This window comes from Brassica napus, chromosome A9 (genome assembly GCF_020379485.1).
Source record: "Brassica napus cultivar Da-Ae chromosome A9, Da-Ae, whole genome shotgun sequence".
Lineage (NCBI taxonomy): Eukaryota > Viridiplantae > Streptophyta > Magnoliopsida > Brassicales > Brassicaceae > Brassica > Brassica napus.
In genome coordinates, this window is record NC_063442.1 from 13,260,212 (window position 1) to 13,280,185 (window position 19,974).

At 29.7% G+C, this 19,974-nt stretch overlaps 1 protein-coding gene and 1 long non-coding RNA gene across 2 annotated transcripts; both read left to right on the plus strand.

Annotated features, from left to right (window-relative positions):
* Positions 1-6,656: 6,656 nt before the first annotated feature.
* On the plus strand, positions 6,657-7,624 carry LOC111201384. Its single transcript, XR_002654590.2, has 3 exons — positions 6,657-6,792; positions 7,029-7,114; positions 7,196-7,624. It is a non-coding gene; the product is annotated as an uncharacterized LOC111201384 (long non-coding RNA).
* Positions 7,625-10,351: 2,727 nt separating this feature from the next.
* LOC111200980 (ABC transporter B family member 22-like) lies at positions 10,352-19,693 on the plus strand. The gene is made up of 7 exons (XM_048740038.1): positions 10,352-11,622; positions 15,350-15,404; positions 15,524-15,702; positions 15,789-16,246; positions 16,343-16,883; positions 16,972-17,874; positions 18,112-19,693. The coding sequence occupies exons 1-7, from the start codon at positions 11,428-11,430 to the stop codon at positions 19,480-19,482; spliced, it is 3,702 nt and encodes a 1,233-aa protein (XP_048595995.1). The 5' UTR covers positions 10,352-11,427; the 3' UTR covers positions 19,483-19,693.
* The last annotated feature ends 281 nt before the right edge of the window (positions 19,694-19,974 follow it).

The following is a 19,974-nucleotide window of genomic DNA, read 5'->3' on the forward strand; positions in this document are numbered from 1 at the left end:
AAGTCATTGTGCTTTAAATAATTTGGTCTAACAATCTCCCCACATTAATTTAAATAGTTTTAAATATATGTAGACTCTATGCAGATTAGATAGATTTGATAGACTCTAAATCTATAACAAACAGATTTTTTTAAGAAGTGTTTGCAATAAAATTATTGTCTGAGTTGGTGATATTTGAGCATTTAACTACTCAAAATTATTATATATCGTGTTTTTACCATGAGGTGAACATTAAGTCCTAAACCACCATGTGTTTTATCCAATGTGTATATACCAGACCGCACGCTTTTACCCAACATATGATTTTAGTAGAGGTGGACGTTCGGGTATTTATCGGGTTCGGGTTGGGTATTTCAGATTTTCGGGTATTTCGGTATAGAGGTGTAGAACCCGTTCGGGTATTTCTGTACTTCAGAACGGATTCAATATAGATAATTTGGGTGATTTTCGGTTTTGCATTTTTCGTTTTATTAAAACCACACTTGCTAAATAATTTTGATTTCATTAACACATGTATATAGTTGTAGTTATAAGTAAATAGGCTTTTGAAAAAGGTATTATCCAATGCTTAATATACTGGACCGCAACCTTTACCCAAAGTATGATTTTAAAATGCGGTCAAATTATTTATTAGACAATTTGGGTAATTTGGGAATTTGAATTTTCTTTTCACTAAAACCACATCTTATCTTTTATATATATATATATATATATATAAGTATATATATAGTATGCTTATGTTCTGCACACAGCTTTCCACGTCACCAAAAATGATGGGGCGTATTTCGCCACCTGGCATCTCTAAAGAAGCGATTTTAATTTTTTTTTTTGTGTTTCATTCTTCCTTTCGATTCTCTCAATCGTAAGCTTTTTGAAATTTGGGAGATGATTTTGTTTTCATTTGTTTCTGTTTGTTGGTGTATTGCAGGCGACCCTCATGCAAGCCCAAGCCATCGTCAACGTACAATGTGTCACCGTCACCGTCAAGCTCACTGTTCAGAATCGCCAGCTGCATCTTTGGTCATTATAAGGCGTTGAAAGAGCCAGAGACAGACCGACAAAAACAGTTAAGAACATTACGCACAAGAGTAATATTCCCTTCAATTATTTTATTGAGATTGCTAGAATGAGGCATAAATCTATCGGAAAGAGCTGAGTGGGACAGATACGGAGATTTGGGAAACATGTGTCGTTGTTGAATACGCACGCACCGTTGATGGAAATGATCCAAATGATCTTTGGCAGGATATTCAAGGTGAGATCAATATTCATAATTACCAAGGTACTGATGCTATAAATTGCTTTCTCCAGTGAAATAATATGATCTACTATGAGGTGAATCATTATTTCTTCTCCTCTTCTTTCCATGGATCTTATTTTATATAAGATCTTAGATGCCCATTTAAATATTTTGGATTACATTTTTGCTTTTGTGGGTTTCCTTTGAATTGACCAAATCGTCTTGATTTGGTTTTTGTGTAGAGCTTTTGTAAATTGGAAAACGCTGGTGTAGTTCGAGAAAAGGAGAAGAAGAGCTAAGGGTCTATGTACATTTAAAAAAAAACTGTACACTACAGAGATTTACTGGATTTTAAAATGTTAGATAGTCCTCCACTCATCTCTTTGTCAAATGATTAAGCTACATTCATATGTATGTGTTGAATATATGTCTTCTAGATTCACGAAGTTATTGAGATACATTATCAATTCACATATAGATTTCTATTTTGTTCATGATCCCTGTTGTTTTTTTTGATAAACATCTATATATAATAGTGGTGATGGAAAAAGTAACTTCTCTTAAAATATCAGAAGATTTGGATCATCCTAGGATTAAAAGAGAAGCAAGCAAATATAGATAGAAATCCTTTCTTAAATTATTTTTACATTGTATTTAATATAAGTTTTAAATGGCAGAGAGACCATATTGTCTTCAATTAGTTCCAACGGAGGATACCTTGAAGATCCACGGAGAGAGACTTGTCCGTGAAAAATGATAGTGGTTTGGAGTTTGAAAAACAGGCCAAATCTCCACAGCAGTTGTGTCAAACAGCGCCGCTTTCATTGCCAGAGCTTCCGCCATCAGAGGAGAAGCCACAAACCTCCGTATGATTAATTACCTTGCTTAAAAATACGGCCGAAGGGATGAGTTAGATGTATGTGCAAGTATCTAACCTTTTCTTTTCTTATCTTATTGAATATCAGACTCATGTTTTTCAATACCTTTTCTTTGGTTACTTCAGTTTTATACACGGCTCTTATTCATGCATACTCTGTTAGCATGTTAAAGTTAAAATGTGAGGTAATAGACAAGTTTTGAAAATACAAGATGAATGGACATCATATAAAAAGACGTAAATCTTACTATCTTTTTAGTTCTCTGATCTCCAGTCTCCACTATAAACCATTTATTGAATGTTGCACATGTGTAAGCGCATGCATGTAGCTATGCTGAATATGCAGAAATGGATTAAATAATATACACAAATGTATTGATAAAAGGCAGAGTGAAGAAATAAGTGAGATTTGATTAACTTCTCAGCTGCTCTTTTGCTAATTTCAGCTCAAAGAAGCATTGGCTTCACGTGACATCTTACATGATATGTACGTGACCAATAATTTGAATTATACATGCCTATTACTCATCCTGAGTAGCAAACTTTCTTCTACTTTTGTTTGATTCAGTCATGGCCGCTTCCTCTTCTTATTTCTACATGTTCTTCTTAGTGATGTTTACTTTATACTTGGTTTCTACGGTGTGATCAAAGAGCCTCAAATATTGATTGACGATTTTAACTTCACTGCCTTATTGGATAAAAGCCAAGAAAATTTTCAAAGGGAGAATTGTTCAGTTTGCACTTTTACATCTTTATTTGGCAATCTAATTTGTAAAATCTCTATATTCAATCATATGATGATTGTGAATATGAATAATAAATTAGCAATTAATTGTTAAAGTTAGAGGAAATAAACTAAAATCATTATAAGTTAATCTTATTTCATATTTTGGTACCTAATAGAAAAAAATATCATGTAATTCAGCTATAAAACTTTGAAACTTATCATATTATCCGGATTCGGATCCGGCCTCTCTGGATACCGGATTTTTAGAGCGGATCCGGATCTGACCTCGGATAATAAGTCTTAGGCCTATACAATTGTATATTTAGGGTTAATTAAACTAGGCTTATTAGAATTGAGATTTGAATGGTGGGGCTTTGGAGAAAAGTTTTGAATTTTTTTAATAAAAAATATTAAAAATTTCAAAATCAAAATTTTTAAGACAGTTTCAAAAAGTATTTTGAATTTTGAAAAGTAAATTCAAATTAAAAATTTGAAAAATAAAATCATAAAAGTATTAAAAAAATTGAATTTTGAAAACATAGAATTCAACACTATAAAAAATATTAACTTTTTATTGTTTTTTAAAATAATTATTTATATTTATATATCTATAAAGCAAGTGGAAAAGTAGTCTTTTGTCTTTCTAATAAAAGCTATTTCGGTATTCCTTGGAAGCTCTTTTGATGACAAAAACTTAAAAAGTATTATTTGAAAGAATTGTCCAAAATAATAATGAAAAACAATAACTAAATAATAATAGGTAATAGATTTTCAAAGAAACAATATTGTAAACATAGAATATCACAATTCAAGTCTCCATCAATGTAGAGCATGATTAAGAATTCACTTACGGGATTCAAATTCCCTTTCAAGACAAAGTATTTAACTAATACAACCACAATGAAGTCTCCAACAAATTACTGCATCTTTGACATAGACCAAGTATGCAAAGATTGTTACTATTTTAAGAAGATGAAACAATTTGATATCTTCCTTCAAACAAGATAATCACAAAAACAAACACAAACATCTATATATTTTCTTTTCGAACATTAACTTTACTTTATGTTTAAATTTAAACTGAATTATGACTATCAGCATTATTCTACTTTTACTGAGGCGATCAATCACAACAACTTATGCTATTCCACAAGAACTAAGAAACTTTAAAACAAAGTAATATACTATTGTTGGTAACCACAATAAAATGGATCAGAAAAAATATCATTATTTTTAACATATATTTATTTTTATATTTTTGAACATATTTTCTTTACAAAGATTATAAAATAAATTGTAAATTCATTTAAAATAAAATTGACGAACCCGGCGCTACCACTAGTTTTTAAAATAATGGTGATTGGTGTATGAAAGATGATTTTGTTAAAACAACTTTGAATTCGGCACGTAAAGGGTTTCCATTCATTACCACAGAATTTAAGAATAATCTTATTGTTTAAGAATCTCAAATTTTATACTGATATTGTAATAAAATATAAACAATTAAACTTGAAAAGAGAAGGTAAACAGTTGATAAGTTGACATAAGTAAAGACTGTTGCGGAAAATAGAATAGGTCTCAGTGAGTCTTGAGCATTTGTGTTTAACCTGCAAAGTATCTGATAAGGTTCTAACAATTTTCATTTGAGATGCATTTCAGAAATTACATATTTTTTAATATCTTATTTTCTAATATTTAATGTGGAGATAGTGACCTCCATCCTAGCGATAATGTAAATAAAATTATATCTTATCGAAATGCTGTCGGTTCCCAAGGTGAAGGTGTGATTTTGTGTAATGTTCAAAAAAAAAAATGGTGTGGTTTTGTGTTTCTATGGCTATGAGTGAAAAGTATACCTAGCGATAGTAGGGGAGAAGTCCAAATACGAACTTAAATCAATTATAGTCCAAAAACCTACTGTAATTTTTTAAAACGTGCATAAATTTAAATTGACTCTAACAAAAATTAGTCAACCGTTAATAAAATAAAACGACGTCGGTTTGATCTATTTTTTTTAATGTTAATTTCGGTATTCGAACTGGTGGCTCGATACCCGTTAAAAGAAACACACTAACCACTAGACTAAATAATTTTTTTGAAATATTATTATAAACTTGAAATTATATAAGCTACTATACTTCTTCATCTTATCCAATTAAAATTTTGAAGATGATTGTTTCGTATTTATATAAATTAATTTACATGTTTTAAATAATCATATATTTAATAAAATTAAATATTATTAAAATATAAAAAGTATTTATATTTATATGAAATTAAATATACTTAAAATTTTAATACTATTTATATAAATTTTTTTTAAGTGGATATTTATAAACCATGAATGGTAAAATGTTTTCTTCAAAAATTTATATAATATACTATATATTTTATGTTTTTATTGTTTAATATGTCTAATATTTTTTGAACAAAATATCTTAGTGAAAGAAAGGTTAAAGGCCTCTTAACATTTTGAACAAAATATCACAAATATATAATATTAATTTTGAAAAAGAAATTCGATTAAGTTTAAAAATTAAAAATAGTGTATATAAGAACTTTTTATAAATAGCTTAAATACATTTAATTTCGTATAATTATAAATATTTTATGGGTCTTTAGTAATTAAATCATTCAACTAAAGATGAATCGTAAAAAATAACATTCAACTAAACATCATGTGAAATAAATCCTCAACTTTAATTTCGTTAACTTATGTTACCCTCCATCTAACGGAGGGTAACATACGTTAATGGTTTATAAGTTGAGGGTTTACAATGTTGAAAACTTAGTTGAGAGTTTTTACGATTCAAAAATAGTTAAGAGATTTTATCACTAAAAGTCATTAAATGTTTAAAATCTTTGTAGTAATTTATACATTGTTTTAGATTGATATAAGTCTTTAAAACTAATTTATAAATTTTAATACATTACTTTATAACTGATTTATAAAGCTTCATAAATATTTTAATATTTTTACATATGATTAATACGGTTTTACAATGATCTTATAAGTTTTTACAATTTCAGTTACTTGTTAGGATAAAATAATCTAACATTATTCGTGATACTACATAAAAAATAAAGAAATACAATAAATCAAAAATGATATATCAAATATATTATTTTATTGATCAAGAAAACAAAAATATAACGTATAGGTTCAGAAATCAATGAGAATAAAAATAATCATGCATTATTTTTGGGGGATAATGGAAAAGTATGAGCCGAAAGATGAAAATCATGAAAATAGAAAAAATTGCATCCTACTCTAAATAGAAAGATTGACTTCATAGATGAATTTTTCTCGACACTACTTAAGACTTAATATAACTTAAAAACTTTAAATTATTTTATATTTAACAATGACGATATAAACACACAAATTTTCAAATATCACTATTGCCAAATATCAAATAATTTAATATTTTGGAGTTATATTAAGTTGTAAGTAGTGTTGAAAATTATTTATTTATTATGTATAAATTAATTTATAATAAATTAATGTATTAAAATTAATAAATTAGTTTTAAAGGCTTATAAATCAATCTAAAACAATGTATAAATGATAATCCCTTATATACTAAAGCACAAGTCACTCAACAAATAAAAAATTGACATGTGGAAAATGTTTAAAAAAAATTAAAAAACAGTTAACTGAAAAAATTAATCTTCGATCCCTAACTTTAAGCATATATTGCCTATATTTTCTCATAATATTCCATCCACTTTCAAAATCAGTTGACCACGATTTTCAAACTGTTTTCTTCTTATATATAATTTTGATTTACTAATATATGTTTTGTTTTTTTCTCTTTCAATCTTCTCTGCAACAGAATGAAAGCTTTTTTAGTTCGTTCGTTCTTTCTTGCAGAAAATGAGAGTCTGAGTATTAGGTCCGTTTGCCAAAAAGAGAGATTGAGTATTAGGTTCGTTTGAATTGAACAGGTTTCTTCCTATCTTCTTTCTTCTTTCTTCTGTGGCAATTCAAATTTTATTTATTCATCACCTGAATCAATACTCAGTCGATAAATACAGTAAAATTATGGGAAAAAAATGATACTGGTTTACACCAAAAAAAAAATAGATACTGGTATGGTATTTTTTGAAGAGATTTCAATTTTAGATCACTGCAGTGTATAACTTGGAAACTTCTTCTATCTATTGATTTACATGTACTGTAGGTTATGGTTTGGAGATATGGGATGGAGCATAATCAAAATTATTCTTGTGAAAGAGACAAGCATCAAGTTTTCTCCTCACAAAGAAGGTTTTGCATGTTTTCCAGTCTTTATTATTTTTCTTTGATTTATTGATTAATATTTCATTTGTTGAGTCAATTATTTTTCAGCGTTCACTACTGTAATTGTTTTCAACCCTAAAACTATTGTTGGATGTTACGGAACTTGCATTTCTGAAAGGTAAATCTACTTTACTTAATTATTGCTAGACAATTCATTATAGCTTCATAAAAAGCAAACTAAAGATCTAAAATGTAATCTTATAAATTTAATAAAGCATCAAATAAAGTAATGTGGGTATTTCAGATGTGAGTTTTTTAAAACAAGTTGGTAAATTAACATAAAATATCAACGCAACAATTACTTTAACTATAAAAAAATTATCAAATTGAATAAAGTGTTTTTAACCATATTTTATATTTTGATATTTTAAAAAGTTTTGCAAACATGTATCCATTTTATAGTGACATTTGTTTTATCCTTTCAAGTTTCAATTGTTTTGTTTAAGGCAAGAATCTCTAATATTATGTACCACTGTTCATATAATATTAATAATAATTTATTATGACAGAACATTATAAAATGATAAGAATTTAAAACAGTAAATTAACCTATGGCACAGGCGATAATACTAGTAAATTAATATTTTATAAGATTTAATGATTTTTAGTGATAAAATCCTTCAACTAAGTTTTTAACATTATAAACCTTCAACTTATAAATTGTTAACGTATGTCACTATTCGTCACGTTTTTTTAGACGGAGGATAACATATGTTAACGGAATTAAAATTGAGGGTTTCTTTCACAAGATTTTTAATTGAGAGTTTTTTTACGATTCATATTTGGTTGAGGGGTTTTATTACTAAAAACCCATATTTTATTATTTATATTTAGTAAGATATAAGTTTATTAAAGATATGGTAAGTAAAAAAATTAATGTATTTATTTAAATCAAAAACAATTATGACCAAGTTTTAAATGGATAAGATGAAGAAGTATACTAGTTTATATAATTTCCAGTTTGTAATAATATTACTGAAAGTTACTTTAGTTTAATAGTTAGTGTCCCTTTTAAATGAGTATCGAGCCACGGGTTCGAGTCCCAAAATAAACATATTTAAAAAAAATCAGATCTAAATATCGTTGTTTTTTTTATTAACGGTTGACTAATTTCTGTTAGAGTCAGTATCGATTTAGGCATGTTTTAATAAGTTCAGATAGTTTTTTCGAATTATAATTTAGTTGAGGTCGTATTTTGCACTGATTATTTGTTCGGATTGATTATTTGGCACGACTTAAATTGTTGGAGTTTGAAATTGGAATTTAGCCAATCTGGTAAAAAAAAGTTTTTTCCCCATCAACGCCAAAGAAAAGTAAAACTAGAGTAATATGTTACTCTATAGTGTATACTATAGTAATCAAATGAAAAGTTTAATTCTCAATTTCACTTTTTTATTTTCTCCTCTCTCAACCTTTTAATGTCACCACTTTAATCTATTATTCACAATCAAAGACTATGAAACAGAAAAGAAGTAATCATGAAATAGAGATAAGGTCCCGATGTGAATGTGATTTAAACAATGAATTTTGTCTGCATTTGACACCCATACTGGTGGGGTTCCTTTGTATAAAGGATAAAGATATTACCAAAAATATAGGCTTTTAATTTTCAAGTATTGGCAACAAGCATCTTTAATATCTCTGTTATTTGTGCAGATTTATTTTCTAACTAATCATTTTGACTGCAATTTTAACAACAAAATAGTCAACTGTTAACGAATAAATTAAACCTCACATAAAATAATATCTGCCAGTTTAACAGCTGACTAACATATTGCATGGCTAGTTGGAAAAACATTATGGCACCGAATATTTGTATCCGCATTCACCCCGCAGTTAATGGTAACAAAAATCTCTACATATACCGCACCACAGTTTTCTCGCATGTTATCATTCAGATCCTAAATATGAGATTGCAAACACTTGAGAAACAAATAAAAAAGTGATTTTCATATGATGATCCATACACCAATCTATTTTTGAAAAATCAGAGGGAAAATATATCTTAAGTTGGATAGAACTAATATACAGTGTGATAAAAGTAATACGTGCCATCATCATCTAAAGAGCAGAGAGTCATGAGCCATGGATAGGAGAACATCAAACTAAGGAGAATTAAGGAAATATGTGAGCTGAGTTAAGGGAGATCAATGTCGAACATTCATGCTAAACTAACACTAGGAAAAAAATACTCAACTAATCTAAAGCCCACCACACAAAAAAAAAAATCATCCCTGAATGAATTTTAGGGGTGTTCAATCCGGATATCGGTTCGGTTTAGGTTCGGTTTTTTTTTTGTTTTCGGTATTTCGGTTAGTAGAATATAACTACCATTCTAAATCCATATTTATTTCGGTTCGGTTTATATACCATCGGTTTTCGGTTTATTCGATTTTATACCAAAAAACATAATTATCTAGTTTGAGATCATATTATATGAATTTTAGAGTCATATTGTCAACACAGTCATTTATTAAAAATATATTACATGTTCAAATAAATGAACAAAAAAGTAAAAATGTTTCTACTATCAAATAAAATAATCAAATCTATAACTAAAATGAAAGCTTGAAATTTTGAAAATAAAAATATGAAACAAAACAGAAACATGAAAGAAAATTTTTTCCACTCTTCCATATTAGTGTTCATTAAAGTCATGTTTTTTCAATTGAACACGAAATTCTGTTTATTTACAGATAAAAACAATTGTGAAAATTTTCCATTAATTATTGTCCATCAAATTTATAATATTCATATTAATTTAGTGAAGACTAAAATAAAGCAAAAAAGATCAAAAGAAGACTTAGAAAATAAGATGTCTTAATTGCGATGTATTTTTATTTAATTATGGTTCAAGTGTTTACAAATTAAGGTTCTTTATTACTATAAAATTATGATAATAGTTATTAACACAAATTTAACTTATGTAACAAGTAGATTTTCATGTATTGTTATAAAATAGATACATATTTACATGTTTCTACTTTTAATCGGTTTTGTTCGGTTTAATCGGTTATATACCAAACCATATCCAAATCCTACGGTTTTTATAAAATTATATCCATTCGGTTTATATAGTATATACCAAAACCAAACCATATTGTCTATTTCGGTTCGGTTCGGTACGGTTCGGTTTTACCATATTTAACAGCCCTAGACTAGATGGAAAATGTATAATTACTATGCAATCTATTTAAAAATTTAAAGTCAAAATCTCTAGAAAGATAATTAAAAATGTATGACTTTAGCACTATATAATATATTTTTAAGACGGGCTGATTTTAACACTAAAGATTTTGTAGAGACAATAATAACTTAGACAAATTAAAAGACCCAACACTCTAAACGACTTCACCACAAATTTGATAAAACAGAGCTAGAAATAAGCTTAAGAATGGCCAAATCCTCGCCCCATATTCTGACAAAACGAGAGAAAAATGAGATTCCTAATTTCCTATTATACTACTTTCACAGGAAATCCCAAAGGAAATGAAACCAAGCATACACTTGAATATGAAGCCGCACTCTTCTACAGAACCAAGGCATTGGACCCATACCTCATCCATGCATCTAGAACAACAAATAAATGGAGAAGCCGTATAGACAGCCAAATAAGATTTAGACAAATATGTATCCTTTGCATATATGTAATATATACATGTATAATATAATTTACGTATATAAAAATATATATATTAGTTTTGAAAAACTAAAGAAATTATTTTTCAAACAGAATTTTTGTAGAAAATACAGTTTAACATGTAGAATAATTTCAAACAATACAAAGATAAAAATATGTTAGTAAATTATTAAGCTGGATAAAAATATAAATATAAATTTATTTTACAAATAAATAAGTAAATATATTTAAATGCATAAAATAAATGTTGATATAAATGATAATAATTAAAAATATATAATTGTAATAATATATTAAGAAAATATGAATATAAATATTTGAAATTTGCATAATGTCTACCTAACCGTTATTAAATGTTTAAGTTATTTAAATCACATAAAATACTATATAAAATAAAATGGAAGTGCTTAACTATCGTCTACCGGCTTAGTGCCACCAAACGCCCACCTATACCACTTTTTAGAATAGGCCCACAGTCTAGTGTTCGTTCATAACAAATGCTAATATAAACACGACCAAGAAGACATGAAACATTACACGAGAAAAACTACCAGTAACAGGAAGGCTGTGAGCTGTCGTTTCCTCTGGATTAAGACGTCGTTTTGGTATTTTCTATGAAACAGTTGACAACAGAGGGATAATGAAGAGTTGCGGAAGCATAAGATCGATTTTTATGCACGCGGACAGGGTAGATTGGATGTTGATAGGGCTAGGATTAATCGGCGCCGTCTGTGATGGCTTCATCACTCCTACCGTATTTTTCATCACCGGCTTGCTACTGAATGACCTGGGTGGTTCGTTCAGCGATCGAACCTTCATGACAGCCATCTCCAAGGTCAGTACTCAGTAGTAGACCAATATGGTGTGATATTTAACTTTTCAGAATAATTCCAATGTATTATTCTAAATTTCTTTCAAAATGAAGTAATAAAGTTGATAGTTAGTCTAATCCTACTCTATTTTGGAATGCAAAATAGAATTATAAACAAAAAATAAACAAATGACTTTCTTTTTGGAGAACTAGATTAATCAAGAAGAGAGTTGAATTTTTTTATTATTTTAAACTCCATTTTATAGTGAGCAGTTGGAGATGCTCATAATCTTTTTCTTACTTATAACCAATCCATATATATATATATATATATATGTTTAGCACTTAGAAACGACAATGTGCTTAAAACTAATCTCCTATATATTAATAGAGAAACATTTAAAAAGTTATAACGTAACTGGCATGCTAATTTTGCTAACGTTGCGATTTGAGAATCAATCGAGAATTTTGTTATTCCAAAATTAAATTGCTAAATCCCCTATATATTAAGAGAGATTACAACATATTTTTGTAGCCACATGTCATCACTACAATCATTCTTAGAATCTTTAGAAAAATATATTGGTCCATATAAATATATAATAAGCTTTTTATTAAACTAACCATAAATTAATCATAAATGTTCTTCATTGTTTCCTTAAATAAAAATCATGAAATTACCTAATGTAACTAAAGTATATATAACAATTAATGATTTTGAATAATAAAGATTTGATAAAAATTAGTCTATTCTATATCATTTTTAAAATTTTTAATTTATTAAAATAAATTAAACAACCACATTAACTATATAATAAAAATTTAGATTTTTTCCTATATGTTATATTTTGAATTTTTAAAAACAAATATAAATGACTAAAGTTGTTAAAAATCTCACATTGAATTTTCTTTTATCCATGGTTTAATATTTATGTTATAACAAGATACAAATAATTACGAAATTACATAAGTAGGAAATCCCATTTAATAAATGGGAAATTGCCACAAATAACACATTCATAATACCATTTTTCATGTTTACACTAACCACGTTTACCCTCACTTTTAATGAAGGATAAAAGACAATTATACCCTTAGGGTTAATTAATCTAGACTTAGGGTTTAAAGTTGAGGGGTGGGGTAAAGTTTTTGGAATGTGAAATTTAAGATTCTAATAAATATATAAATAAATACTTAAAAATATAAAAAAAATTTTAAAAAACAGTTTCAAACATAAATTTCGTTTTTCAAAAAGAAATTTGAAAAAAATAAAAAAAATTTCGAAAAAAAAATCTCAAAAAAAAATTTATAAAAAAAGTTCGAATTTGAAAAAGTATAATCCCAAAACATAAAAAAATTTACTTTTTAATTTTAATTTTATTTATTTTATTTTATTTTATTTCTTTGTTTTTATTTTGTTTTTTATTTTTTTATTTATTTAAATAATAATTTATTATATATATAATAACAAGGGCATAAGAGTCTTTTGCCACTTAATGAAGAATGTATTTTTGAAAATGTCTCTTTAGTGATGGTAAAAATGATAAGTGGTACTATGAAAGTGGTAAACATGTAATTTCTCCTTAATAAATATTATATATATGTATATTAATACGTTTTAAAAAAAAAATTATATACCATATAAAATACATAAGTATTTTAATTTTGAATTTGCTTTGAATTTTTTTGATAAAAATTTTGAACAATTATTAACAACATAATATTTAGATTTTAAACTTTGCATTGAATATTTTTAAAATTATAAATTACTAAAACTATTAAACATCCCACAAATGTTTTATTGTTATCATTGATTTAAAAAATTTGTTATAAATAAATACAAATGATCAAAAATAATATGAGTCTAAAATATTTTTTAACAGATGTCAATATTAAAAATGTACTATATACCTATGTTAATATCATTTAAACTTAATTTTATTCCATATAAAATATAAAAAGTGTTTATCTGGATTAATATAATTTATTTAAGTATTTGTACCAATTTAATTATATACGTAATAGTTACTAAACTTTTGATTATTCAATATATATTTATTATTTCATAATATGTAAAAAATATATAATACCTTAAAAATAATTTATATATAATATTTATCCCGCGCAAGGCGCGTGTCTTAAACTAGTGTTATATTATATAGTTTGTTCATTATGAACCATTCATTTATCAAATTGAAATTATTATATATTCTTTCCTTAAATAAAACATATGAAATTACCTAATGTGATTAAGATATATATGAAAATTATTGATTTTAAATAATAAAGAATTACTAACAATTTGTATACTTTATATCATTTTTGTTTGATTCTTATTATTAAAATAAATTACACAATCACATTAATCATATAACAAAAATTTAGATTTTTTTTTGTATATGTTGTATTTTGAATTTTTTCAAAACGAGTATAAATTACTAAAACTGTTAAAAGTCTCACATAAACTTTTGTGATCAACATTTAAATTTTTTTCTATGATAAGATACAATGATTATAAAATCATATGAATAAATAATTTTATTTTACGAGGTGTTTATGTTAATATATATAAAGTTAAGCTATACATCATATGAAAATACATACTTATATTTTGATATTTGCGTTGAACATATATTGAAAAGTTAATATTTTAATTTTGAAACCTTCATTGTTTTTAAATGATTATAAATTATTGAAACCACTAAACATTCCACATTAAAAATCGTTGGTGTAAAATTTTGTTACCCAAATAAACAAATAATTATAAAATCATATGAGTAGAAACCTCATTTAATAAATATTCATATTAAAAGTATACTATATATCAATGTTAATATCATTTAAATTTAATTATACATCATATATGATAGATAAGATTGATTGTTTTGATTTATTTACTCTAAAATAACTCCGAATAAACAAGAGCGGTCATTTGATTTATGTGTGCACGCCAATTTATTACATAATAGTAATTGATTTCTTAGTTATTTAATATATAATTATTATTTTATTATTTCATAATATGCAGAAAAACATAAAATAAGTAATAAATATAAAATATTTATTCTGGACAAGGAGAAGATCTTAACCTAAGTATGTATATCTTTAATAATTTTAAATCTTAAAAAAAATCTAAATCTCAGGCCAAAACAATTTAACGAAATGAAAATAAACTCAAAAATCAATATTTATATTGAGCAATAACAAAAAAAAAACGACACAAAAATGAGAAAAAGATTGAAGATAGATAGGGTTGGCACGTGAACGTAATATTTTCATAACCATAATTAACTTTTAAATTGCTAAATCATGATATAAAACCGGGTTAACATAGTTTCATTGTAACCAAATAGTAGGTCTGAGATTCTTCGGCCTAAACGCTAGGGTTTTATGCGATAAGTGATTTTTTGACTTAAAATATTTTTGAAAATGAGATAAGCTTATCAGTAAACAAATTATGTAATTAACAAATTTTTTAAAAAAAAATTGTTTAAGGGCCAAAAATATTAATTCGATCAAGAATATAAATTTTTTTTTTCTATACGATATTTCTTAAATAATTTTCATATAAATTTATCCTGCGCAATGCGCATATCTTATCCTAGTATAATTTATATGAGATATGAACTATTCCATTTTTTAAATAAATGTGAATTGACGTGAAACTAGCGTTGAGAATATATATTTTAATTTCAAAAGGAAAGAGTCTTAATGTGTTTTCCTTCTTTTTACACATTGGCTAATTTAACAGAATGCTGTAGCTCTGCTTTATGTGGCTAGTGCATCTTGGGTGATATGTTTTCTTGGTAAGTTTCTTAGACCATGTTTTTTTTTCATCTACAAAGAAAAACACCAAATTATATTATTTTTATGCATTTCTATATAACTAATTGTTTATTTAACAATTTTGGATGGTTTAAAACAGAAGGATATTGCTGGACAAGAACAGGGGAGAGACAAGCAGCAAGAATGAGACAGAGATACTTAAAAGCAGTGTTAAGACAGGATGTGGGTTACTTTGATCTTCATGTCACAAGCACTTCTGATGTTATCACATGTGTTTCTAGTGACAGTCTTGTAATCCAAGACGTCCTCAGTGAAAAGGGCTCGCCTTTTTTAATCTTTATCTTTCCATTCTAATAATCTTTCGTGTTGTTAAACATGTTTTTGATGGTTTTAATTTTATGCAGTTACCCAACTTTTTGATGAATGCTTCTGCGTTTGTCGGAAGCTACGTGGTGGCTTTCATTATGATGTGGAGGCTCACAATCGTAGGCTTCCCGTTCATCGTTCTCCTCGTGATCCCTGGACTGATGTACGGACGAGCCCTCATCAGCATCTCGAGGAAAATACGCGAAGAGTACAACGAAGCCGGTTCCATTGCCGAGCAAGCCATCTCGTTGGTGCGAACCGTCTACGCATTTGGGAGTGAGACGAAGCTGGTAGCTAAATTCTCAGTTGCGCTTCAAGGCTCGGTGAAACTAGGGCTGAGACAAGGGCTAGTTAAAGGAATCTCCATTGGGAGCAACGGTATCAGTTACGCCATCTGGGGGTTCATGACTTGGTACGGAACTCGGATGGTTATGTACCATGGCGCCAAAGGTGGTACTATCTTCGCAGTCATCATTTGCATTACCTTTGGCGGCATGTAAGTAACTATAACTTAAAAGGCTCTTTTGGTTTTCTTGAGAAAGAAGAAACCACATTGTAGTTTTGATCTTTGGTATCTTCTTACACTTTTCAGTTCACTTGGTCGAGGTTTGTCGAATCTCAAATATCTTTCGGAGGCTGTTGTAGCAGGGGAAAGGATTACCAAAGTGATAAATAGAGTTCCCGATATAGACTCAGAAAACCCTCAAGGTCAAATGCTAGAGAAAATCAAAGGAGAAGTACAGTTTAAGCATGTCAAATTCGTGTACCCGTCTAGACCCGAGACTCCAATCTTTGATGATTTCTGTTTGAGAGTTCCATCTGGAAAAACCGTGGCTCTGGTTGGTGGAAGCGGGTCGGGAAAATCAACCGTGTTGTCGCTTTTGCTGAGGTTTTATGATCCGGTTCATGGAGAGATTCTTCTTGATGGTGTGTCCATTAATATGCTGCAGGTTAATTGGTTGAGATTGCAGATGGGTTTAGTTAGCCAAGAGCCGGCACTCTTCGCCACATCAATAGAGGAGAACATATTATTTGGTAAAGAGGACGCATCCATGGAAGAGGTGGTGGAAGCTGCAAAGGCCTCAAATGCTCATAGTTTCATCTCTCAGTTCCCTCATGGATACAAAACTCAGGTTCTTGCATAGATTCAAATATCAAGAATAGATTGATTATGTATTTTTAGTTTGATGTATATTTGATTTTTTTTTAAAACACAAAAAGGTTGGGGAGAGAGGAGTGCAAATGTCAGGGGGACAGAAGCAGAGGATAGCAATTGCACGTGCGATAATCAAATCACCAACAATTCTCCTTCTAGATGAGGCAACAAGCGCATTGGACTCAGAATCCGAAAAGGTTGTTCAAGAAGCCTTGGACAATGCCTCTGTTGGCCGGACAACTATCGTCATTGCCCACCGCCTGTCTACTATTCGTGATGCTGATGTTATCTGTGTAGTCCATGACGGCCGCATTGTAGAATCTGGGTCACACGAAGAGCTCATAGAGAACCTGGATGGTCAATATGCTTCTCTAGTTCGGTTGCAACAAATGGATAATGAAGACTCTGATGTAAACAATAACATCAGCGTAAGGGTGCAAGGGGGTCAATTATCGGTATTGAGCAAAGATTTGAAGTACAATCCAAAACTCTCTACTGAAAGTAGGTCAAACTTGTTACCAAATACAAGCGTGGAGTCGAATCTTCCTGGCTCAGTTCCTAAGAGTAAGAAACCGCCTCTGCCATCGTTCAAGAGATTGATGGCAATGAATAGACCAGAGTGGAAACATGCATTGTGTGGTTGTTTAAGCGCGGCTTTATATGGGGCCGTTCAACCGATAAGTGCATATGTTTCGGGGTCGATGGTGTCAGTGTATTTCCTAACGAGTCACGACGAGATCAAGGAGAAAACAAGGATCTACGTGTTGGGTTTTGTTGGTTTAGCTATGTTTAATTTCTTGTTCAATATCATTCAACATTATAGTTTTGCTTACATGGGCGGATACCTAACAAAACGTATCCGAGAACAGATGCTCTCCAAGATATTGACCTTTGAAGTTAATTGGTTCGATGAAGAAGAGAACTCGACCGGTGCAATTTGCTCAAGACTAGCCAAAGAAGCTAACTTGGTATATCTTCCCAGTTATTAATTTTTTTTAAAAATAGCTAGGAGGTGGTTAGGCATTTTATTGAGGATTTGTCTAAGCGGGCGTCTAGGCTTATTTTTGAACGCCGATTTTTTTGGTTTGAAAAAATTGCTTCGCTCATATCAGACTAGGCACCGCGTAGACCGATTTTTATAACACTGATTTTGAACAGCTTTCCTTTTACCAATTTTTTTATCTTGTTATGTTTTATTATTGTAGGTGAGATCGCTGGTTGGTGAACGGGTGTCCTTGTTGGTACAAACTATATCAGCTGTGGCCATAGCTTGCACAATTGGTTTGGTCATCGCATGGCGATTAGCAGTCGTGATGATTGCTGTGCAGCCAATTGTTGTCGTATGCTTCTACACTCAACGCATTCTGCTCAAAAGCATGTCCCAAAAATCAATCAAAGCACAAGAAGAGAGCAGCAAACTAGCCGCAGAAGCTGTCTCCAATATCCGAACCGTCACAGCTTTCTCCTCACAGGAAAGGATCTTGAAATTACTTAAAACGGTCCAAGAAGGTCCGCGGAGAGAAAGTGTTCGCCAGTCATGGTTAGCAGGGAGTGTGCTCGCAACTTCCCGAAGCCTTGTAACATGCACTACGGTTTTGAATTTCTGGTATGGTGGTAGACTAATCGCTGATGGAAAAATCGTGGCAAAGGCATTCTTTGAGATTTTTACGGTGTTTGTGTCTACCGGCCGGGTTATTGCAGAGGCTGGGACCATGACAACTGATTTAGCCAAGGGCTCAGGTGCGGTTGGGTCTGTGTTCGGAGTTTTGGATCGCACCACAACCATTGATCCGGAGAGCCCCAATGGGTATGTCCCGGATAAAATAAAAGGCCAAATCAGATTTCACAATGTGGACTTTGCTTACCCGACACGGCCAAATGTAGTTATATTCAAGGACTTGTCCATTGAGATAGAACAAGGAAAGTCCACAGCTATTGTCGGTCCAAGTGGTTCAGGTAAATCAACAATAATTGGCTTGATCGAGCGGTTCTATGACCCGTTAAAAGGTTCAGTAATAATTGATGGCCGTGATCTGAAGTCTTATCATTTGAGATCGCTTCGTCAACACATAGCTTTGGTTAGCCAAGAGCCAGCGTTATTCGCAGGTACTATCCGAGAGAACATAATGTACGGAGGAGCATCTGAAAACATCGAGGAGTCGGAGATTATCGAGGCGGCAAAGGCAGCAAACGCTCACGAGTTTATCACATCACTATCGAACGGTTATGAGACGATCTGCGGAGACAGAGGTGCGCAGCTATCAGGTGGGCAAAAACAGAGGATTGCGATAGCTCGTGCGGTTCTGAAGAACCCGTCCGTGCTGCTCCTCGACGAAGCGACGAGCGCTTTGGACAGCCAGTCAGAGCGCGTGGTACAGGAGGCGCTCGAGCGCGTGATGGTCGGGAGGACGAGCGTTGTGATCGCGCATAGGCTTAGCACGATCCAGAACTGCGACGTGATTGCGGTTTTGGACAAAGGGAAAGTAGTAGAATGTGGGAACCACTCGTCCTTGTTGGCAAAGGGTCCAACTGGTGCTTATTTCTCATTGGTCAGTCTCCAAAGTAATCTCTGTTGATGATCATTGGTCAAGATATCGTTTTGGTTCTTCTCTGAAACTGAAAAGAAGGAGGCTTGAAGCAAGAAGATAAAATGAAGATCATTACTCAGCTTTTTGTCCATAAAATAACACAAACTATTGAAATACAAAGAAAAGCTATTGATGAATTTCATTGGAAAAGGAAAATAAATAATAAATGAAGATCAATACTCAGCTTTTATATGTAGTAATTACTAATTTATAATCATGTACTTTAATTTTAAATTTTTATTATTTTATTAATTCATGTTAAATTATCAAGTATTACTTTATAGAATTTATACTTTATATACTATATAGTAAGTTGACAATTAAAAATATAATATAAATATTTTATAATTAATGAATTCTTAGAGCATCATTAATGAATTTTTTGCTCTCTAGCTTAGTTTTCCTTGTATTTTTTGATTAAATTTAGAAAAATTAATTAAAATACAACAAATTAGATATTATTTTTCAAAATTAATACAT

Bases quoted from the DNA above. Each gene is read 5' to 3' on its own strand.
- LOC111200980 (XM_048740038.1), top strand. From the start codon at position 11,428: ATGAAGAGTTGCGGAAGCATAAGATCGATTTTTATGCACGCGGACAGG. The intron at 15,405-15,523 runs GTAAGTTTCTTA...GGTTTAAAACAG, and splicing joins TTGGGTGATATGTTTTCTTG to AAGGATATTGCTGGACAAGA. The intron at 17,875-18,111 runs GTATATCTTCCC...TTATTATTGTAG, and splicing joins TAGCCAAAGAAGCTAACTTG to GTGAGATCGCTGGTTGGTGA.